The 25,141-nt window shown below is 36.2% G+C and overlaps 1 protein-coding gene across 1 annotated transcript in view; it reads right to left on the reverse strand.

Moving 5' to 3' along the window:
- Positions 1–2,651: 2,651 nt before the first annotated feature.
- Positions 2,652–25,141, reverse strand: part of LRP12 (LDL receptor related protein 12) — a 51,685-nt gene continuing 29,195 nt past the window's right edge. Inside the window, 12 exon segments of the mRNA XM_040546680.1 lie at positions 2,652–5,866; positions 10,368–10,469; positions 10,471–10,501; positions 11,076–11,107; positions 11,109–11,309; positions 11,312–11,407; positions 11,409–11,678; positions 11,680–11,988; positions 11,990–12,067; positions 12,069–12,184; positions 16,922–17,124; positions 19,010–19,145. Coding sequence (XP_040402614.1) covers positions 5,003–5,866; positions 10,368–10,469; positions 10,471–10,501; positions 11,076–11,107; positions 11,109–11,309; positions 11,312–11,407; positions 11,409–11,678; positions 11,680–11,988; positions 11,990–12,067; positions 12,069–12,184; positions 16,922–17,124; positions 19,010–19,145 — 2,438 coding nt within the window. The 3' untranslated portion in view covers positions 2,652–5,002.

A 25,141-nucleotide genomic window follows, 5' to 3' on the forward strand; every position in this document is an offset into this window, starting at 1 on the left:
TCCTCTCTCTGTTTCTGTTTTCACATCCTTCCTATGATACCCTATGTCTGAGAAGCTCTCTTATCCTCATGCACTCTTTATCTCTTTCTTAACCCAAAAGTTTTTACTGGCATTGAGCTTCAAATAAAAGATGGCAAAGCAGAGATGTATCTCAAAATACATGAGATACAAATAGAATTTGGGACAAACAGTGAAGGTGCTTTGTTAAGGGAACTAGAGATTGATGTTGAGCACTGGAGAAGCACCGCTAATGAAGATGTATTGTTAACTGTATTTTCCATTTTTGGCAACTTCCCTCCATTGAGAGCAGACTGCATCATGAACCAGATTTTCAGTGCAAGAAAATTAACAGAAGGGATACCACTTTCAGCAAACTTTACCAGCTGTTCTTACTGAATCTTCTACACCTTAAGAAACACCAAAAAATTATTTCTGCATTTATGTTGACAGACTTTCAGAAACACAACTATTTTGTCACAAAAGCATGAATTCTGTTAATTGTTCTGCCATACCTCTGTAACATCACAAGTCAACAATGCTGTGACAAAATCTGAGATTGCTCCTCTGAACTCAGACACCCGTCCCTGCTGGGTAACATCTACAAACATATCCTTATTTTGTGGATCTTTTTCTTACTCTTTTAAACTAGCTTCTTCATTTATCCTTTACATTTCGCATAAGAAAACATTATTTGCTAGGAGGGCCCCTCTGAACCAGAACACTTATTCTGCTTTATTTTGGGCTGGTCTGTGTCTCTTCTACCATTGCTCATCTCCAAATACAAACACATTGCATAATGTTACAGATTATAATTATTCCTTTAGACCTTCCGGTCATTCAAAATCAAAATACAGTGACTTACCTCTTTATATTTATTTTTTGCCTCCTGTCTTCCACCCCTTTACCGTTTACTTATAGAAGTAGCATATAAGATAACTATAATGTACAATAATCTTTCAAACAAGGCAAGTGAAGAAAAGTTCTTTCAGACTGTATTTTTCCTGTTGACTTCAACAATTTCATGCAATGTGGTCACAAGGAGGACCTAATGCTGAGAGCTAAGTTCTTCTGCAAGATTTCACAGGGGAAGATATTAGAAACTGAATAATCTGTGCCAGGGTATTCACAAAGTTTAGCTATGTTCTGTAAATGTCGGTTTTCCCCAAATGCCCTTTCTTGAAGTGAGATCAGGAATCACTAACTTAAATTGCTTCTATGATACTGCTTGTCATTAACCCCGTCAGTTGTGGAGGAAGTCTTGTGTATCTGCCTTGTTATATACAACTTCGATTTAGTTAATACTACGTTCTCTTCCCCAGGCTACTATTCATCACATACACAACAGTGTGGTACTGGATGTGAATGGAAGCCTAAACTGGATGAATATATTGACAAGAATGTTGTGCTATAAAATGTCTCTGTATGAAGTTTCAATATGCAGACAAGCCTTATATTTAAAATGTTAGAACTCAGTTTACTTGGATAAGGGATAGGTAACAACAGTAGTTATACAAATATCAAAACAGGAAAAGGGAAAAAAAAGAAAAGAAGAACAGTTTTAAGAACTGATCTGCTTACCTACTCAAACTTTTAGTGACTTAGCAAGGGGACAGACTTAATTCTCATGCTTTCAGAACATACCCCACTTTGGGCAATTAAATTGTAGGCGATATCATGGTGAAATTTAGTTACCAACTACTTAGTTTCAGAAACTTACATGAGAGGAAGAGAGAGACAGCCAAAACAAAACAAATAACAGCCACCCCCCCCACTCATCACAGCTGCAGAAAGATTAAAGCTGTTGACTTAAAACAAGTTTTATGGAAAACGTGCAGTACTTCCAGAAGATGACTGCAGCAGTTGAAAAGTACCAGGGGAATCAAACAGGACAGTAAACATCCACATTTCACAAATGAAGCAAAAATTCATCTTAACAGGAAAACCTGTTATTAACTTTGACCTACAGCAAGAATGTAACATGAAGACTCACTGAAAAAGTCTGTGTTCCAAATCTGAACTGGGATTTACCTAGGCTGAAACCAAACTCTGCCACAAGTTCCTGCTTTGGCATTTGGACAGGAATCAGAACAACGGATAATATAACTAATCCCAGTGTTATCTCCTGGGAATCATTTTGAAAGAAGATTTATCAGCAATACTTGCTGAACTGTACTGAAAATGGACTTGATTTTGGAAACAAAACAAGCTCTTGTAGCATCAGAGGCTCAGTCAGCCCCCTTAATACTTCAGTGCAAATCAAATGACCAAAAGAAGTGTGATAAGTGAAAAGGAACAATGACAAACTCCTTCAGTATCTAGAAAGCTTTACATGAGGAGAAAAAACTACCTCACAATAACCTACATTCTTTACAGCTTTCAGATGAAAGTGATTTATTACAGAAAATAATTCCACAGTGAATCATCAACTTTTCTTCAAAATGTTACTAGCTCTGATGCAGAGCCAAACCAAGAATCATTTAAACAAAATGTTAGTTAAGCAGCTCCAAAATAAAATGAAAGGAAGTAATAGGACTTAAACAACTCTGTTAAAAAAAAAAAAAAAGGTAAAACCAATCAGTACTGTATTAATCAGAGGAGATTTGATCACTCCCTTTAAAATCACTACGAAAAAAATCACTGCGACAAATAAGCCTCATACAAATATGGATTTTATTTACAATTTTTGAAATTCTCAATCAAATCCAACTTCTCAGTTTAATGTGTAGCATTTATCCTTTAAAACAAATCAAACATTGTATTCTTTTTACATCTGCAATATGGAGTCCATAGGTACATGCTATTTGGGGTATCTAATGGAACCACTTTAGATCACTTTACATACGTATGTAAGGTATTCTGTGAAGACTTCTTCTTCAAAATGCATCTGCCTCAGTGACAAACATTTCCATAACCACTTTCTAATGATAATTCGTTAGGAAGATTTAAAAACCCAGTATTTTATACCAGGACATACTGTTCACATGTATTTCAGGGTGTGTTACCATGTTCATACTGCAAAATCGCCTGCTCCATAAGCAATGCCACTGAAATCAGACTAAAGATTACCCACAGATTTAGATATTATTCAATGTGAATAAAAATGGCCATTGATGACTTTTACTTGGGTATGTGGAATTATGGGCCAATCTGTACCTGAACTGGTACCAGCGTGATGTGATCTGTTCTGAAAATTGAAACCGCATGGGTTATTAATAAAATCTTTTACAACTGTATTGCACATAAGCTCCTCAAAAGCACAAATCTACATAACTGTGTCCTGAACTCAAATTTTACCTACTAACTCTTGTGAATTAAATCAACCAGATGGTAAAATTACTTATTTTTCTCATCCCAGTGTCTGTGAATGAAGAGAAGAGGGAGAAGATATATACACTTTGGAATCCATTCGGTTATTTGTTTTTTTTCCGCATGTGATTTGTACTTCAGAGATGAGGATTTTTAAAAAGTAAAATAAAAAGCCAGACAGACCTTGGATTTATCTTTAAAAGTACCTCAAAAACATAACAAAAATTCAATTTAATTTTGATACGTATTAAAACATTTTAGTCAGTTGTGCCTGACAGCATAACACGACAGAAATGCACAAGACTTTAAACATGCTTTAAAATGACATTCAACAAAGTATTTAAAATTTAATAAATAGCATACAATCACACACAAATACATTTCATACTGGATCTTTAAGCCTACTAAAAACAGACTGGCAAAGAATAAATAAAACAGTAGTTGACATTTTTGTTTTTAAAAGGTGTAGATTCTTGTTGTCAAGCCAGTAGCCACGTATTAACCTGCTTATCACAAAATTGGAAGTTATGAGCTTTTTCCATTGATCTGTTTTGCTCCAACATGTAGTATCATAAAAAAATACATTGAAAGGGATTCTTTTTTAGAAAAACAACCAGTCTGCAACCAAGTAAACCAGTTTTTAAATACAATGAATAAATAGGGAATTAGTAAAGCAAATTCGATTGCAACAAAAATGCAACACCCCAAGAAAAGAGCCATGGGAAATATATAGCCATTGCAATATTAGACAATAATAGTACTTAAAGTGATAGTGCTTGTGCACTAAGCTCATTTAGAGACCTTAATATGATTTTAGTGCAAATCCCTTGAGTCCAAACAAGCTTTATACCCTACAGTATTAGGGAAAGATCTATTACCAGTTGGAACTTACTCTGTAGTGTATTTGTACATATCGGATATTTAAGGAACTAACACATATTGTAATATCTTCGGCCCTTTTTTACTTCAAATTGGAAAGACTAACAACTGGGGATTTTACATACTAATTGGCTGTACCATATTAGATTGCAGTTTAGGGAAGTCAGTGCTATAAAAGCTTTTGCCATCAGTTTATCTATTGTATCTAAGTTTCACAAATCATTGCATTTTGTACTTCTGAAAAAAAAATGCTCCTGGAGAAAGTTTCTCCTCCCTTTAAATAAGTTCACATTATAATGAAATTCAAGAATATTTAGACAAAATGTATAAACTCAAAGAAAAGTACATATTTTACATCAACAATCCTTACCAGCATTTAGTATATTAAGTTACAAGTATGTTGGCAATAATACAACAGAGTCAATTCCTAAAGGAAAATAATTCTGTACAAATTCACCTGTTAATACGGGGTTAAACAGGCAGCCAAATAAGTCTTGAGCGGCCATGTTTCTGTTTTGAACTACAGTACCAGGATAAACTAAATTTGAAACTAACTGGGATAACTTCAGTTTAAAGAGTAATCAGATTATACTGGATACACATACCGCGTATTCAGAGCCATTAAATGTTCACTCTAATAGTTCCATAAAGTCATCCAGTATAAGAAATGTTTAATCAACCACACAGTTGCTAAAATAGTTTTAACATAACGTTGTCCTGGATTTTTTTAAACTAAAAACTAGTTTTAACTGTGAAGTACAAAACAATGACAGATATTGCTCCAACTTGTACACAATCTTTCCTAAACAATCCGTACCTAGCAGAGTAATAATGCCTCATCGTCACTAGTTTCATTTTTCACTGTTGCTTCTAAGCAAGTGTCAGGTATCTGGGCAGTGTGTACGATGCCACAGCTCTCACAGGGGCCATCTCGACTGCATGACCTTACACCGTGATGTGTTGCACTGTAAGGCTGTCTAAGCCCTGGTCCTTGATCTGAGCTGAGATCAAGTAGAGGTCTTGAACAGTCATTCATGTCAAAGTCTGATGCTACATCAGAGACTGGAATTAACATTTCAACATCATCATCCTCTTCTCTTCCACTTACCCCATTATCAAGCTGTCTCAAAGGACTTTGGTTCTGATTCACTGAGCTCGATCTCCCTAACGTAAAGCGTACCCAGCGTAAGCCTTGAGTCATACGACTTAGCGCGCTAGTGAGCTGGTGACGTGCAGGACTTGTGCTTGGGGGCTCTACGCTTGCCGCTTCTCTTCCACTATCCGTGTTACCACTACTGCCACTCTGAGCAGAGGAGCTCCCACATGCTCCTACTGTTGCTTCTATTGCTGTTGCAGGCGGGACTTTCTGAGGCAAGGTGGCAGCAACACCACCGACTGCTCCTGCTGTGTCTCTTCTTTCATTTTCTGTATCTGTATCATCAGATTCAACTGAAAACAGGCTTCTGTGAGTATTATTTCTTTCAGTTTCTCTACTAGTACTTTGACTGGCAACATCATCTCCATCTGCTGAGACCAGTGCCAGTGATCCAGAATGACGTGACCTTGCAAAATTAAAAATTCGATTCCAAATGTTACTTGATCTGCCAGCAATAGGAAGTCTGATGGAGGTAAATCCAAGTTGAGATCGCACTGCCAGTCTCAGGTTTTCCAGAACCGAAGCCTAAATGAGAAGACAAACAACAATGAAATGTTGACAATATGCTGGCACTGTTCACACAGAAGAAGAATGACAACTATTGTGCCCAACGGCATATAATCACAAAGCTTAAATGTAGAGTCTTAAATATTAAAAAAACAGTCTTTAATATTAAAGATCTGGTATATGTAGCAATAGGTTATTTGAAACATAAAGCAGGTTTGACAGAAGCCTGGATTCTCTTGAGAAGAAAACATTATGACCAGGGAAATGAAGAGGAAATATGTGTAGAAGAAAAAGGGGAATAAAAAAGCAATGAAGTATATAAGGTACATTTTTGTCCAAATCAATGACCTCTAAAGAAAGGCAAAGTGAAAAAAGATGCACTATAACCTGGATATGGAACACTGATTACAGAACAGTAGAGCCACAAATCCAGTGCAGAAAGTATGGTACAGCAGGTATGCAAAATCTTTTACATACAGTCTTATCAAGAAGATAAAGTAGTCTCTGTGGACTTCAGAGAACGGTACATATTAACATGCCTCAAAACGTTTGGGATTTAAAGAAGAAATCCTCCAGAAACTCCTCAAGATATAACAGATGTGTCCATTTGTTGCCAACTACCATGGGGCTGCTTAGAGTAGAGATTAAATTAAATATCCTCTCCAGCAGAGATGCTTGTAGTTTTTTTCCCCCATTCTTGCATAATCATTTAATTCCAGTTTCAAGATGCTTTCATGCTTCTGTTTAATTAAAATTATATGTTCTAAATCATACGTTTCTCAACTTTGGTATAAATTTTCTAGTCAGTTACGGAACAATACGTGCCTGAATTTTTCTGCTTAAAATCTTGTGCAACTTCTAAGTTGTAAGGTAACATGATCATACTAACACCTTTGGCTTGGGGTTCCCTTATTCAAAATTAGAGAAAATAATGCCTCAGCCAAGTAGCTCAGTTCTCAGAAACATTAGGGTAGAAAATCTGCCAGATGTCCACGACTCTGGAAGTATTCATTGCTGCACTGAATTACAGGATAAAATCCATATTCACATCCTTTTGTGTAAATTGTTTATTGTAAAACTTTTTTACAAAATATTGTGAATTATTGTAAAAACAAAATAGAATATTCTTTGGAACAGCCTTTTTTTTTAAAAAAAGATTAACGTAACATATATGTATACATTTCACTTTGTTTACAATGAACTTCAGTGATCTGACATCATCTTCAACTCCCTTCCATAGTCCTTCAGATGCCACAGGGCATACAACAGTATCCAAATAACACTTTCATGTACTTTCACCTACCTCTTCCCTTCCAGTAATTCATCGAATTACATTTGAATTCAAGTATATAAATACATATGTTCAGTAGCCTTACTTTCAAAAGGTACTGGAGTGACTGCTCCCTACCCTCAAAAATCCAGTACTGAAGGCACACATCAGTTTTATACACAAAGCATTATATACAAATCAAAACAACCAAGGAACTTTAATTGTTCAAAACTATTGTACATGCATCAATATTTGCATCAGTATTTTTAAGGAGTATGAAATCACAGTTACATTGAAAGACTAAGAAGCATCTACATGTTATGTGTTACTATGGAAGATGGCCACGAATTCCATTATATTCGAATTAAAATAAAACAAACCAAAACTATACCCAAAACAATGACAACTAGCTAATTCAATTTAACTCGACTGATAAATGAATTTCTGTAATTGCATAGCTTTTTAAAAGCTTCAGTAACAACCCCTGACTTATAGCCACTCCATACCTGTATTTTTCAGACAATTGTCCTTGCTATCAAGAGATTTGATTTTTAGTAAAAACCAAGATCTTTAGGCAATCGTTGTGGGGTTTCATGATGAAAAACAGGACTGAGCAAACTAAGTTCACCTGAAAGTCTTGATTATTCCTAAATATGTTCACATGCACCAAATCTGAAAAACCTATACAGGGTAGGCATGTGTAGGAAACATTGTTTTGTTCCAAGTTGCCTGTACCAGAGGAATTACGTATCTGGGCGTAGCAATTGCACCCTCTTAACAGACTTCCTTGACCTAGCCCTACTTTAGGAGACTTGTGAGAATAGCTGCATCACAGACTGGTGAAGTTTAATTTCTTTTGAAAAAAATTCTTTGGAAAGTTGCTCTCCATTTTTTATTTTTAAAGTCACCTTTAAGTACTGAAAGGCCGCAAGAAGTCTGCCTAGAGCCTTCTCTTCTCCAGGCTGAACATGCCCAACTCTCTCAGCCTTCTCCATAGGAGAGGTTCTCCAGCCCTCTGAGGATCTTCCTCACCTTCCTCTGGACCCACTCTAACATCCACAACTTTCATGTGCTGGGGGCCCCAGACCTGGATGCAGTTCTCCAGGTGGGGCCTCACAAGGGCAGAGCAGAGGAGGACAATCACCTCCCTCAACCTGCTGGCCATGCCTCTGGTGATGCAGCCCAGGATGCAGTTGGCCTTCTGGGCTGCAAGCGCACACTGCTGGCTTGCGTCAAGTTTTCCATCCACCAACACCGCCAAATCCTTCTCTGCAGGGCTGCCCTCAATGAGTTCTTCTCCCAGTCTGTACTGATGTCTGGGACCGCCCTGACCCAGGTGCAGCACCTTGCACTTGGCCCTGTTGAACCTCATTAGGTTCACATTGGCCCACTTCTCAAGCTTGCCCAGGTCCCTTTGGATGGCATCCCTTCCTTCTGGTGTGCCAAATGCATCATTCAGCTTCGTGTCATCTGCAAACTTGCTGAGCGTGCACTTGATCCCACTGTCTATGACATTGATAAAGATATAAAACAGCACTGGTCCCAAAACAGACAGCTGAGGGACACCCTTAATTTCAGAAAAAGAATACAGCAAGCCAAACCCATAGGGGTACAGAATTGTTTTCAAGCTTAAACATGATAACCCATCCAGTAAGAATCAGTGATTCTATAGCATGCATTATTAGCATTCTTTACGAAGCTCATGTGCTTACAAAAATATTTGTTAGCCCTAGAAAGAAGAGCTTGTTTTCCATTCAAATGACCTTTCTATTGCCAATTTATCTACTAATAAATTTCACAATGTATAGTTTTGGGTCTGCTTTCGAAGTCTGTCATACCAACTGCAATTTTTTTCTTCCTTTACTGTATAAAATCATTTGTGATGGATCACAATCCCCAGTTTGTACCATTTACCTAAGCAGCAGAGTAATAGCAAATGTGCTATAGGGTAATGCAATCTACTTTTGAAGAAATTTTTAATTAAAACGTTAAGATCATATAGATGGAGTAGGAAGAGAATGTAGGCATGAAATGAAGATAACAGTAGAAGAGATAAAAGAATAGCATGTATCTTCATCAGTGGGGAATCAGTACAATCACTTACAGCTTCTCTAGACACCTACTTCATAAAAAGAACAGACTACAACAATAACCGCAACACAAGACAAAGAAGTCAGTCAGTCAAGTGAGAAAAAACAGAGGTGGGACAGAGTAAGGAAGCAAAAGACTACGGTCACCCACATAACAAAGCTGACAGAAGGCACACAGAACAGCACATGGTCACCGATCAGAAAGAACACAGGACATGTGATGAGGACACAGTTAACTGGTGTTAGCTCTGTATCATCATAAGTAATCCTTGCAAGACTACTTGGTTTCAAACATCCTGCTTCTTGTGAACATGCATGCATGAAATAATAAGTGAAATCTATGGCAGAGTAAGTGTAATGAAATCAGTTCCACTTAAAATAGAGAAACTCTCCCCTTATGGTGTTGTAATGATTTTTCTTACCTGCCCACCAACACTAGCTAACAGTAAACTTTGCTGTATTAAATGCAACACATAACACAGCTTAATACCAATACTAGCACAGCACTACAGCAAGATTCCTAGACTTTTCTTCTATTTCACACAATAGAATATTTAACCAAATGCCAATTTATTTTTAATGGAAAAGGCTGTTTTGATAGATATTTTCCTTAGCCAAATAAAATTGTGCTAATGCTACATATGAGTATCAGATGGCCAGATGAGATTAACTCCTATATACTCACTTTCACTCTGTTACTTTGCCATTAATTTATATTATAGCCTTGCCTTTACCATCATTTTTTCCAATGCATAGTAGGCTGGATCATACCTAAACACATACGCACAGTGGATGTGTGTATAATGGTTTTGCATACTCTAATCTTTCCCAAATTTTCAAGTGCTAGCTTGCAATCTTAACTTCCACAACGTAATACAGAACATACAGTTGGGTCTATCACTCTACACTAACTTTTTCCGGCAAGAATGATTCTATACTGTGCATTACTGGCCTTCAACAATAAAAAAATTCTGCAAATTAAACTGTGTGGTGCTACCATTATTATGATTTGTCCAACAGCTAATCTTTAGTATAATACTAATCGGCATGAAAGGAAGAAAAGGAAATGCTATAAAACAAACAAAAAAGGACAAGGAATGCAAAATAGATTTTAGTATCTTTAAATTTTGACTAGTCTGCCTGATTTTTGGAGTCTTACCTGGTTTGGTGAACAAACAGGAAAATCTTCAACTGGTGGAATTAAACCCTGGGCAATTAACTGTCCATAAGACGGAGGAGCTTCTCTTCTTAACAGTTCAGCCCTCAACCCTTGACAAGTGAGTTTCAAATGATCTTTCAAAGAGAAAAAAAATCATAATACATAAAACTATGATAAAGATTTAAATCTGAGAGTAAACTGTACCAGACTATTCTAAAATAACAGCTTTCAGCGGATTAAATTTTATTATTTTAATTGAATTTAATTGTCAAAATGTCAATTTAATTTATTCAAAATACAGTAAGTCCTTGAAAACACCACCCCTGCAACAATAAATTCCTAAGAAAATGCATTGGCTAAATATAAAAGACACCACTATAGATGCTAAAAATATTTTTAAAAAGTGAAGAGTGAGTATCATGGCATGACAGAGTCTACAATAGAAGAAAAATTGTTAGACAGAATTGAAATATTAACTGCAAAAATGAAGCATTTCTACGTTTTCTTTTGGGTAATAACGTAAAAACAGTTAAATGATCAGAATACTTCTATCCCCTTTCAACTAACCTCTTACTGTCAAAGAGAAACAAACCTTTAGAAAACACATGAAAAATAATTGTATGCGAATAAGTGTTTCAAGTGATGTTTCAACAAAAGATATGAAAGCATTTTAAAAATTAAGTAACCGAGTCCATCTGTTCTACTTACCTTCGCTCAAACATCCTGAGTGAGTACAATTTAACAAGTACATCCCAGTGCAATGACAGCAGCAGGTCCGCAAATAAGACTCCCAATGACAGCTGCAGTTATTACTCTAGTGGGCACAATGACCGGGCAATTCTCTTCATCACTGCCATCACCACAGTCATCTTGAGAATCACAAACCCAGCTCTCAAACACACAGCGGTTATTTTTACAATGGAAATTTCCTGGCTGACAGAAGAGAAACAATTTTTTCATCTGAACCATTAGGGCAAATGATTCTGGTAGTTGCAGCGATCTGAACGGGGGTAGCAAACACCATTTCGAGACCAGGGAAAACTCATCTCTTTGGCACATGGTGCAGTTGGTTTCATCCCTTCCATTTGGACAGTGCCAGTAGCCATCACAGCGTTGCTGCTCCGTGTAGCAACCCCAGTTTCCACCACATGGAATTTCCCAGGGCAAACAGAAGCCATCCACTTGATAGGTGGCATTGAATCCTCTTGCAGCATTCACTTTGTCAGCACAAAAATGCACTCTTATCTGTCCTGAGGATGAAACAACTGTGAGGGGAGCATGAGAGTCAAACGCTGTTAGCACACGCAACAGCCCTCCGTGGATTCTCTTCTAATCCATCATATATTTTGACATAGTCTCCATAGCCTGTACCATCAAGTTTAAAATCCGTGAATCGCAAAATTACTTTGCGATGATCACCAGTGTCTATCAGCCAGGTGCAGTTGCTTCCAGGTGGATAGAAGTCAGGATAGTTGGGAGAACTGAAAGTACCATAAAAGTATTTTAACCACTGTCCACATGTTGGCACATCACAGTCTATTTCATCTCCTAGGTCAAGACAATCGATGTTACCATCACATTTTAAAGATTCTGGAAGGCAAGTGTAAAGCTTGGTGAAGCGAGGAAAGACACTGGAACTGATTGTTAGCACAAGGTTGAAAGGAAGAAACTGTTGGAGGATTAGCTTTGGCACAGATTTCTGTCGTCAGAGTTGTCTCCACACTCATCCATATTATTACACTTCCAAGCTTCTGGAATACACTTCCCATTAGCACAATGAAACTGGTCACAATCACAATTTGGTTCATCAGACTTTCCTGGGGAAGAAGGGAAAAAGAGTTATAAACCACTAAATTCTAAAGAAAGAGAATGATTTATGGTTTGTGTTGCATATTTATTTGCTGCACCAAGTAGATCACAATGGCAAAACAACTATTTAAAATCTCTGTAAATCATCACAGCTTTCAACGTTTCAAGATAAAGCAGCTTTTGAAGTCTACGTTCTGTGAGCACATCAGCATGAGCGTCATTCTTAGCTATGTTCAGTTAAATAACTTTAACCTATGCAAGAAAACAATGCTCTGTCATGGTGATCGAAAAACCCAGCTTCTAAGGTGCAAAAAATACGTCAGGAAAAGACTGTTTCTCTTCTCGTACATGCTAACTATAGAAACATTTTGTCCTGTAGTCACCTCCTCAAATTCCTTCTCCTAAAAGCAGTTTGTCCTCTCTTCCATTTTCACAGGTTCCTACCTTATACCTTGTACATAGGGATCTATAGCAGGAGAGAAGCTGACAGTTGAAGGTCACTTATACCCCCCAACCTAAGACAGAAATTTCTCTCCTTATCTCTTCCCACTGTCTCCTCTTGGCTGTCCTCCAGCAATCAAGACAGAAGATTGCACTGAAAAGCACAAACATACACTTGGCTAAGCATACAATTATGCCTTAAACATTAAGGATGCAAGTATTGGTCCAGAAAGTACAGATTTTTTTTTTTTTTAATCCTGAAAAAAAGTTAAGACACACCTTTATTTATAAAAATGTGGTCTGGTGGCTACTACCACACTTGTAACCAACATTTTTTTTTTTTTTTTTGCCAGGATTCATTTATTAAGGTTCCATCCATGTTGAACAATGAAGAATGCCTCAGAAACAATTTATTAATCTCTGTTAACAACTTAGCTGAGTCAAATACCCCGTATCATTCAAAATCACTAAACTTCTGAAGATGATGGTACAGACTGTAAAACGGGCTATAAGACAAACTGCCACGGTCAATCCTCAAAAAAAAACATTAAAAAAAAATCTGCAATGCAAATGGTCCTACACAGCAGTAATTCAAGAAATAATTTAGACAGATACATACTAAATCTAAATAACACTGTACTTATGGTTTTTAAAAAAGAAACAGGACAGGGGCAACGATGATGAACTTACTGAAATGCAGACTTTCCCAAGAGAAGCGGGGGTTCTATCTTGCTTTACAACATAAAAATCAGATTGGAAGGGATCTCTGGACATCACCTAATCAAATAATCTGCTCATAACAAGACTAAGTGAAGTTTGGTTGGGTTGTCCAGGGCCTTATCCAATCAAGTATTTTCAAGGTTCCAGTGCTGAACCCTCAAACTGATAAGGACTCCTCATACCTAAGTCTGCTTCCATTGCTGCAAACTGATCTGCTGTGATAGGTCAAGTCACATCACATCTGTGTTTTTTTTTTCCACTATTTCAGTACTGCTTGGAAAGCATTAAAAAGAAATATGCTACCTTAAAAGAATCAACTTTAAAAAAAAAAGATGCAATAACAATATCAGCATTTGAAACATCTCACAAATGCTAAGGCTTTTAAAAAATGAGTACAGGAAAATGTGGAACCAACAAGGGTGATAATGTTAAGATCAATGCTCAAGAGTATTTAAGTCAACAAATTCACTGGTGATTAAGTTTTAGAAAATTCTTATTTCATAAAAAACAACAAAACCACACAAGAACAGATCTAGTATAAATGATATGATCTGCTTGTTCTGATACACACACAGCATACGTAATATTAGCATGGCAAATACTTAGGATGATCCTGGACTTTGAATGTGAAACTTGTACACATGAACTCACTCCTAGACTGATCATGACAGTCCTATCACTGTGGGCCATAGGTAGAGGGCAATACAGTATCATATGCATAAGAGTTGGTGAACTTGTTCAAGTACTGATTATAGTCTAGCTCACCGTTTCTACTTTGCAGAACTTTGAAAAATGTTGAGTAGAAAAATATAACACAGAGCTGTAAACATTCATGGCAATATTGTAGTAATGAAACAAGATACAATTTCAACTTAAACACTTCTTCTGTAGGCTTTTAAACTTCCCAGAAAAGAGCAGCCTACTTGACCCTGAGTTAGCATTTTTAATCAATGATCCTTGAGTCATTACATCAGGAAATCTTATAAATCAAACATTAAGTGATAAAATAATTAGGAATATGCACAAAATAAAACTATCCTTGCAAGTTATACCTCAAAAGACATTGGGATAGGACAAGATAATCAGCAAAAACTCAAGTGCAGTTGTAGCGAAAGGACTAATGCAATTCTTCCATGTATAAGGGAACGTAAACTTCTTTACCTTTATTAACGCTATTTTTCACTAAACATCAATGACTATTAGTAATCTCTGACCCATTAGGATACACATAACGGAGACAGAGGGAAGACAAAGTGATCACAAAATTTTACCTTATGGTCAAGTATGTTTCCTACATGGAATTTTTTGTTGTTTTTGTTTAAAATGAAATATGGATATTTTCCTTAAAGACATTATCTACTTCCACATCAGATTTTAAATGCAGGGCTCCCTAATGGTCCTTTTTAGAACTGTGATCTCTATTGCTTCTATCATTTCAGTACAAGTAAACCTAAATAGCATCTGTGCACAAGTAATACTTTTTTACCCCCTTTTTCTTCAATCAAATGCCACCTTTAAGAAGTGCCTTAGAAACATTGAAATAGATAGTCTGGTGAGATGCTAAACTGAGCACTACTGCATAACAATAGCGAGGAGAAATCAAAAACCACAATGGCACAACCGAACGTATAGCAAAAACATAGCTGGTATTTCAGGAGTCTCCTTTTCACACTGCAAAGCAGAGGCAATTAAAAGATTACTCAAGCAGATTTTTCAACTGTTGTCTCACACACAGGACACTTCACCATTTCAGAGGACCACCCTGATCTCTGAAACACAATACTACCATCTCAAATATAAATACTTACCAAGTATCATATCTAGTATACGGACCAATATCAAGCCAACTTCAGTAGGATCATTTTTAAAAATATACATTTAAACTATTAAAAATACATTCAGAAACAGAGGATTAAATTATCTGTTGAGGTGTTAAGCTGAGTACTATTGCATGATGCTAGCAAGAAGAAATCAAGTAACATAAGAAAAAAATGCTTGTTGAAATGTTATAGCTTCTTCCAAAAGGGGGTTACATAGTGAAATTGTTTCAAGATTAGAGGAAAAGACTGAAAAGGATTTTCAAAAAACTCTATACGCCTGTGGCTTGCCCCCCCGCCAATCCACACCCCTATCCAAAATGTTCTTCTTGCTCATAACCCCCCAGGCAGGAACTCTACCTTTCCTCTGAGCCACTGAGATAAGTGGGGCAGAAGCCAATGCCCAGCACAGGGTGTCTGTGGGCAGTTAGCAGAAACAGTAGTGAAGGATTACTGATTAGGCAGTAACTTTTTCTTCCGGTCATGGTTTTTGATGAGACATTAAGCAAAAAATCCTGGTGGAATATTGACCTGAAAGCTGAGTCTGCATCAAAAGCATGGCTGCATTACTTCGCTCCAGCCTTGCTAAACTGCAAGGAGATGAAGCATAGAGGGAACTTTTTCATAGGCTTCAAAATGTGTGATAGAGGGGTAAGCCCTCCTGGGAACTTTAGGTTTGAAAAAAGAGCTCTGACAGGGTGAAGGAAGCCATTAGAAAGAGTGCAGAATACAGAACGGGCAAACCTGGGTCAGAGTACAAAAGATTGGTACTTTTACCAAGGCTTGGTGAAGTAGTTTTGTACATGGGTGGCTGTGGATAGGTGTAAGAGAATATGAGTTGTTTCACATAGGAGAGGAATTGAATGCAGGTGTGCAGAGATCTGGAGCATGTCAGAGTATGGAGTATGAGCAAGAAAATACAAATATTAATACAAAAACATTACAAAAGCAAAGAAGAATCTAATCCAGTATTTCTTATGACGAAGACTCAGAACACCACGATCATGCTGTTATATAAAATCCTACAACCTCATAATGCCAGAAAACAGTTTTGAACTAGCCCTTATTAATGACTGGCTTCCTCCTCTCTCTCTGGGCAACAGCTACTAGAGCAAAAATTGCACACAAAACAGTCTCAAAGTATTACTGTTGGTAACTAGCTTATATTGCATGCTTGAATTATTCAAGAAAAAGTCACTTGTACAAAACCATGTCTGTACTTGGCTAAAGTACATTATCATAAGTGTATGATTTATTGTTATATTTAAAGAGATTATATATACCAGAAATAGGAAAAAAAGATACGACTTCTGTGAGAAGTGTAAATAAACAAACCAAACAAAAAAAATACATAACCAACCACACTATCTCTTCCTTCTCTTGCCATACTTACGCAACTCAGAAGTCTACCCAACTATTTAACAAACTGATTTTATTCTGATGGAAAAAAAATCAAATCTTAGGCTATGTGGAAAAAAACAAAGAACATATTCCATTTACCTAGTATTAACTGATTTTTTTTCCCCCAAATCATTCAGTTTATTAATTCTGAGTATTATTGTAAATGTTATAATTCCAGCTTTGAACACTCCAATTGTGATGGGATTAAAATACTTCACATGACGTGTATTTTCCCTGATTTCAATAAGGCCTGAACTGACTACCGGAAATGCATATACTGCACCCTACTACAAAGAAATAGATCTTAAACCAGAAAAGAAAACCCATGAAACTGTAAAGTTGTACTAGGTATAACTTGAAACATACCAGCAAAGTAGGCTAATCTGAAGCCTTTTCTGGAGATGCTGTCATCTGAATGAAATCTGATCCAAACATGATCCTGTGAAGAGATGTATGGTGAAGGAATGGAGGAGCCACATGCTCTATAGCCTTCAATATTCTTGTAGCTTCCAATTGTCAACCAATCTGAGCTGCATCGGCGTGATCCCTGAACATCAAAATCTTGAAAGCTGAAAGAGAAGAGAGGTCAAAATTGCTACTGACCTGGCTATTAACCCAACCAAGCTGATGAAGTACTATACATAAAAATGGAAATTAGCTGAAAGTACTCTTCTGGTCTGAAATAAAAATAATGGCTTTTCTATGCAGGTAAGAATACAATTCAACCTTGTGGTGTTAATACTCTTATGTTATAAGGGCTGCAAGAATCCATTCTGTCAACCACAATATTGCATTTACTACTTTAAAAGCTCAGTTTTGCTTAAATAAATAAATAAATAATCTTTCACTTTAATGAAAAATTTTAAATAATTCTATGCATGAAATTGCATTTTGAACCTCATTTAATGATTTTCATATGCTACTAAGTGATTTTATTTAAACTAAATTTCAGCAGAACTTTAGCTAATGCTACACTTTGCCAATGACATGACTTGACATTGCAAGTCCAGCTAAATTGTTCAAAACTACTATTTAAGATAAGAGTTGCCCTCAATTGCACTGCTCAGTTACCCAATGGATATGTCATGGAAGATATTACCCAAACTTTGACTACAGCTATATAAAGGCATGCTGCCATGGTAATGAAGTGCAAAGGGGAGATAGTCTTGGCAAAGCAGGTCAGCACAGACAACAGAGCTGTAAACCTGAAATGAAACGTGAAATGTATGCTAGGAAGATGAGTGAAAGAAAACAATGTGAGAGAAAAAAGAAGTTTTATTAAAAATAAATTGTATGACGGATTTTAGAAAGCATTCTAATAGATGTGCACTTCTACCTACTCTACATTGTGTTAATGACAGTTTAACATTTAGTAGAAAGATTGTTTAAATTCAAAAAAAATTAAAGGAGTAACTGATGTCAAAGCAGATACTTCCTAATGAAGAGTTTCTTCTTACTCAGCAGGTCTGTATTAGAAAGGGTTTCATAATCAGTAGTGTGAGCTGCCTATGAAACAGTACCAATTTGTATCCTGATGCTAGAACAAACCTAGATTTCCGGTGTGGCATTCATAGAGAATGAACTGATGAGAACTTGTGCAACTTTTTATATTACTTCTTTCCAAATGTTACAAGGTATCTGAAACTGTGGAGTCAGCACTTCCAAAACCACAATTTTATCTACTGATTTACTATTTATTCCCTGTTACTTTTAAGCACACCACGAGATTTTGTAGTAATGAAGCATTAGAGAATTGCCCATACACATTTTTGAATAAAAGATTCTTATATTTCAGAGAAATTAAAGAGTTCAAATAAATGAGCATACAGAACATACTTATTCTGGTTTTCAACTCTGCAGTTTTGAAAATATACTTGGGATGGGGAGGAATGGGCATGACAACACCCAGCTTAGCAAGAAAATGATCAACTTTAGCTTTATAACATACCTTTTAATACTGACAGTTACAATATGTCACAATAATTATAAAATATATATGAGCATTTAGATTATAGTCTTTTAAAATTAAGAAAAAAAAGCTAGTCACTCTCTCATTAACTTATGTAAATTTAGAACCATATTTATAGAAGCACTCATATTTGTCCCAGCTTTACCATTCTTCAGAAAGAGTTAGCTCTTGCTTCCATACTACTGGATGGAAATGGATGCTATTTCAATCATCTAATAGCTCTAACTTCTTTCAACAGAAGTTGTGAGTTGTCATAATTTGAAAAAAAAATAATATTTATCCCTATACATAGGAGCATAGAAGGTTCAGAAAACAAATGCTACATGGCTGTGTTAAGAGTAACTCAAAGGTTAAAAAAAAGGGACAAAATGGAAATCCTACATTTACAAGGAGGATAGAGGAAATTATTGCATACAACAAACCAGTTAAAAATACTTAGTCAGTACTTCTTCAGTCCATGCAGTTAATACAGGAACCACCATTACCTGATAGTAATGATCTCCCCTGGGTTTGCATGGATGTACCAGCTACAGTTGATTCGGGCAGGATACTCAGACGGCCACCCTGGACTTGTGATTGTCCCACTTGGTGATCGAATTTGTTCTGGAATATCTCCACAAGCTAAAAATATGCATATAGAAAGCACACAAAAAGCAATTTGATTAATTTTTAAACGGCAGTAGGACAAAATCAATCATCAGCACTTACCAGGGAAAATATCACACCGAGTTAGATGAGGTAGCAGTAAAAACAAATGTCTAAAGTAGCTGCTAATGGACAAAGGCCATAATAAGTCAGTTGGAAGATGTCTTCCAACTTTTCCAGTGCAGAAGCTTGTACTATTATCAGTTAGCATACCACAGATTATTACATTTAAAAAATATAATATACACTGACTTTGACATCTTTATTCAGTGAAATATTTAGTATTTCTTAACCTTTTTTTAGCCCTCACAAAAATTTGATTCAATGTAACTATGCATTTACACCTTATACTGACAAATGCCTTGGAAAGTGAGAAATAAATTAAAGCAAAATAATCCAGTAGCTGAAATTTCCTGTCTTACAAAGACACAGTGCCCAGCCATAATTTAAATATGGCCTTCCAGACCTTGGCATGGCAGTGATCTTCTCCCACAAGATTCCCAGCTCTTGGATGGCAAACAGCACTTACTGCAACATACTTTGTTTACAAATATTAAGTTAGGTTTACAAGAATTTATTTTGAAGAGGGACTTGCATAACTACATTTCTGGTAATGGACTGGGAAGCTTTATTTATAGGACCAATTCTATGCAACCAGAGTAACTGAACCATTTGTATTTGTACTTTATTATAGGAGTATCTTTCTGCAATGGCCTTAACTCAGCTGCTTCTTCTTTCACTGGAGTGTTCTTAGTGTTGCTAATTTTATTTGAAGTAATGTTCTTATTAATTTTTTTTTCCTCCTTAATAGCCTTATATCCAACAGTTGTATAAAATATTCACAACATTCACATAGATAGGAAGGCCAGAATGCTCTCACTACAGTGCTTGAAATTAGGACCCTGTTAAGTTTCAGAGGCCAGAAAACATATTCAAAATAATTGCCCACCTTTCTTTTATTTTAAACTTTCATCACTGCTCATCCAAAACTTGTGGACTCTGTAAGTTTACTGGTAAAGCTAACAGTTATGCAAAGAAGTAGTTTAAAGAAAAGAACTGTGACAAATTGGAAGGCATTTTCATCATTGTCTGTTGAACAAGAACTTTAGAATGTTTAAAATTTTCAATATATGTTTGATTAAAATGACAAATCAGAACTGGCACAGTGAATAATATGTGTAAGAATAAACTGCACTTGTAAAAATATAATTACTAAAATTACGTTGCAATAATGTAAACAGGTTATTCCTTTTGTTTTCATATCTTTAATCCACAATCAAGTTTTTAGATAATTTTTCAAGAGTACAGAGATCTGAAATTATTGAACAACTCTAATACAATGTAATACAAAGTTACATTCCTATACGATTATTATTACTTACAAATATTTTAATGTAGTATAACTGATGTATTTCTAAAATAGGTTTAAAAGGATTAAAAGACAAAAATGCTGTCATATGCCAACATTTGCTGCATTAGCTTGAATACATGAAGTTAGAAACACAAATAAAACTTGGTAAATTTACTGTTTTCAACTGGTGTTTTAGAACAACATTGCTTTAAGAAGTTTTTCAAATGTTTCTTGTTAGAACATAATTCATGCTGCACAGTGAAGTACCTTGGAAAAAAAAGTCTCGAAATACAGAAAGATAGAATTTTATTTGAATAGTTAATTAACTATTCACTCTAAGCTTTCTTGTTTTAATTTCCAGAAGGCCCTATAGGTGGTGCTCGAACACCACGGTATTTTGGAACACTACCCTTGCATGAGCAACCTGGATACATTTTGCATCTGTTCAGACAATAAATGGAAGGACTGGAAAGAAAAACTTCACAATTGAATGTTGCAATAAAAAATAATTTTTGACTGGTATGAAACTAAAACACATGCAAAAAAAAAGTTAAAGCATGTGTAAAATGTTTGTACCAAGCTTACAGATGTTGGCAAGCAATTCCACACACTATTTGGTTGATACTGATATAGAGCTCAGCTTAAAAGAAACCGCCTTCAGGTGAAATTTATATTATTAGAGCATTCATCTGGTTTTGGATGTTTACGCACTAACATGTTAGATTTTGCTATCAAAAACCTCTCAGGAAGCTTTTAAATTTGCCTGACAACACGAGAGACGATAACCTCATCCTAGAGCATCAAAATAATCCACTCAACATATGTTCATTCAATTTTACAAAGTTCACCTCTGAAGACTTCAGCACGCTATAAATATACGTATAGCATGTGTTTGCTGAATAGAAACCTCCAAACACAGCTATCAACTGTAAATTACTATGCAATTAGTTTTGCAACTTGCTATGCTGGCACAGCGCTGACAGCTACCATTTCTCAGTCCAGTCCCTACAGTAGTACAAGCAGAAACTTTTACTTGTTACACAAGCTTGGAAGAAATTCCACAGAGAAAGCCTGTATAACCAAGCTGGTGTTTTCAAAGCACCCTGAAAAGTTCTAGTTTTACTAATATTCAAGCTTCTTTGTCCCCCTGTACCCACCTTTTTTTTTTTTTTTCCTTCAGTACCAGCTGCCTCCCTACACTTTCTGTATTTTCACTTCAGATGGCTTCCCCTCTCTTTCCATCGAAGCTACCACTAAAGAGCTGAGGGCAAAACGTGACCATTTTCAGCCTTGTCTAATATAGGAAGAGAAGCAGAACAAGGATGGCATGAGGAAGCAAGGATGAACACAGGCACTAAAACACAGGGTGAAATGAACAATATGCTGAGATAGAAAAGTCGAACTGAAGAGTGTGCCTACGACAAAGTGGGGGTTCAAGAAATAAAAGAAAATGGACTTGAAAAGGGAATTGCAACTACCTGAACTGAAGGTTCAGGTAAGCTCAATGTACCTCCATACCTGATATACATTCATGCACTAAAATCTCTTTCCTACAACTAAGGAGACAACAGAAATCTCTTACGTGCTTGAAAACTTTATAGAAGTCATATATATGTGTGTCTGTGTGTGTGTGTGCATATATATATGTTAAGGTAGAAGCTGCACTTCAGAAGTGCTGTCATCTTGAGAGTAATTTCTCAGGAAGATTTTTAAAATCAAGTACAACCTTCTGAAATAAAACAGTTGTAAAGGGCATCTACTTTATAAAGATAATATCAAACCTTTTAAATCAACTCCTAAGCCTTTTAAATCAATTCCTAAGCCTCTGCTTAACTAGGATGTTTCTTCTAAAGCTTTCGACAAAAATATAATTTAACATATATTTTATTAATCTGTTTGTAGCCACGAATAATGTGAGCAACATTGAGAAGGCCAGGGACTCAAAAAACAATTCAGGTGATAGCGCATAAAGCTAAACATTTTCCCCTGAACTGGAGATTTTGCATTTTTAATTTCCATTGCTAGCAGCCTTGAGTATTTAAAAATTACTGAAAAACAGACCAGCTTTTAAAGCATTTAAAATACGTAAGAAAACAACAATATGAACACATATATGTATGATAGTATATAACACTATATATATACGAGTTATACATATAACAATATGAGTCAGGAAAAAGATGAAATTCTAACCAAGACAGAAGCACAAAACAAACAGAGAAGGCTCAGAGGATGTACAGCAATTTAAGCCCAGGATATTTTCAAATCTCCCCATGCTGGTGGCTACAAGGCTTTGGGTGAGACTGACTCCCTTCTGTACAACACGTTTCTACATGGGTGTTGTCTCTGCCTACGTTCGTCTCAATTCCCCCGACACCACTGCATTCTTTGGTATAACTCTGCTACTCCAGCTCCTACCTGTTTTAAGTTCTTTCCTTTGCCAGCCTTTATTTTATTAACAAAATATTTGTGATTTTGTTTGTCCTACCTCTGTTCAGTAGATTGCAATAATTTACTTCGGACTGAAGACGCTTCACAAACTAGAGTGCAAAATAATGGTCAAGAACACTGCTGAGAGGATAAGCTCTACACATGGTTTTCTGGTGTATGTGGATTTTCTTGTAGACTTTTTTAAAAACGTGTTTTACAAAAGGTTTCCTTATTCCTTTCTTCCTGAAACGTGTTCACCACCCCAGCTTACAGAACATACCTATAAACCACCTACGGGATGTTGACTGGTAAATAAAAGAGAGCCAATGAAAACTTTACGCTACAGAACTCAAATTTCAAGTTATAACAAGAAAATAATTAAGAAAGTTATCCAAAAATTCTGTAGCAAGAGAGGTAAAGTACCTGTAGCAACAGTGAACAACATGTCAAAGAAAAAAGTCACTTCAGAAAAGCAGGGAGAGGGAGATTAGGGATTTATCTTCACAGTAATGCCAGGAGATTAGTTGAAAAGATAAAAGAATTAGCTTTCAATGTGAACCACAAGTGATAAGGCATGCATTATATTGGACATGGTAAGGACATGAATGCAGCTGGATAAATGATCTGAAGGTGTTTAAAACAGCTTAGAGTAAAAAGAGAATAATGTTATGATAAAGTCTAAACCATGAATAGGGAGGATAATTATTGCATTTGTAACTCTCAGGAGCCACTGAAAGTCTTATTTGGAGAACTACAGGGGAAGCAGGCATAGGAATCCTTGCCTCCAGGTCACACTGAAAAACCTCTAATTTAAAATGCCCTTTGCTCCACAATACAGGGACACAATAGATAAAAAGGAATCATTATGAATTTATTTTATTACTGTCGTGAACAAATTTTTTCTCCAGTACAGAAAGTCTTTCAAACGGAGGTGGGGGAATATAATTTTGCACTTGTGAAAATTATGGTGCCACATACCACAAAGACAGACCTGAAAATATTTCTCAAATTTTCAGATTTTAAAGGCATTAACACTTGTTCAGTAGTGACAGCTTATACACAAGAGACAACACATTACTGCTGTTGGTAGAAAAAAGTGTGCTCATATATTAGAGGTTTACCTGCAACTTGGCAGATATATATACAGCAGAAGCATAAATACCAAAGACCACAGAAGTCTCTGCTATTAAAACATAATTTAGTGAGGTAGGTCACGTAGCTTTACAGCAGCAGCACAACAGGAAATCTACCACCAAGACGATCATTTCATTTAAAATTCCTTCCCAGCAGCAACTGTCCAAGAAAATCTCCTGCCTGGTTTCAAAACCAAGTTATAGTTGGAATTAGAAAGATCAAAGGCCAGCTGTCTTTGGTTCTATTTTACAGAAACTCTTTGTTTAAAATTGTTTTGCTAAATGTAAAGCTGCCCAGGTATGCTTGATGAAAATAAAATCTCCAAGTCCAAACACATTTGGGAAACCCAAACTGTTTCAAAGGAACCCAACAATCATGCAAGTACAGCCTCACCTTTTATACCTGGACTAAGCACTTACATTTTAAGATGTATATACTTGTGACCTTAAGGGAAATGCCACTGTGTCTGCCTGCATGCTTTCTTCATACGTTCACTAACAGAATTCCCCAGCTATCTCAAAATTCTCCAGTGAAATTTTTTCACTTTACTCTTAAAATTTCTATCTTAACATATATATATATATATCCCTAGCCACAAAGCTGTTTTTTAAAAACACAGTACTGTTCAAACTATTTTTTTTTTTAATATATGTTTATTTTAAATGGAAGCCCTCGCTGGATCTTTCTTCCAAGGATCTAAAGGTCTCTCTAGCAGCTGTTGTTATCTTGCATAGAAAGTACGTTGTGTTCTCTCTTCTTGGCACAGCCTGTTTGTGCCTGCTGGCCAAAGGACTGAAAGCAGAGTCAAAAATTCCATTCACCTCTTGCCCAGCAGATGCTTTTCTGCCTGTATTGTGACTAGTGACAGGTCTGTTGCAGTAAATCAAAGTGTGAAACGTTAAAACCTATGCAGCTTTCAGTATATCTCATACAATCAATTTCAGCAACAATTGTTCCAAGAGCAGCAAGTACCCCTGCTGTTATTTGTGTGCCATAAACATGCTATATGTGATTCTTGGTGCATTATTAGTGTTGAAAAACAACAACATCCTTGATG

This window comes from Cygnus olor, chromosome 2 (genome assembly GCF_009769625.2).
Source record: "Cygnus olor isolate bCygOlo1 chromosome 2, bCygOlo1.pri.v2, whole genome shotgun sequence".
NCBI lineage: Eukaryota > Metazoa > Chordata > Aves > Anseriformes > Anatidae > Cygnus > Cygnus olor.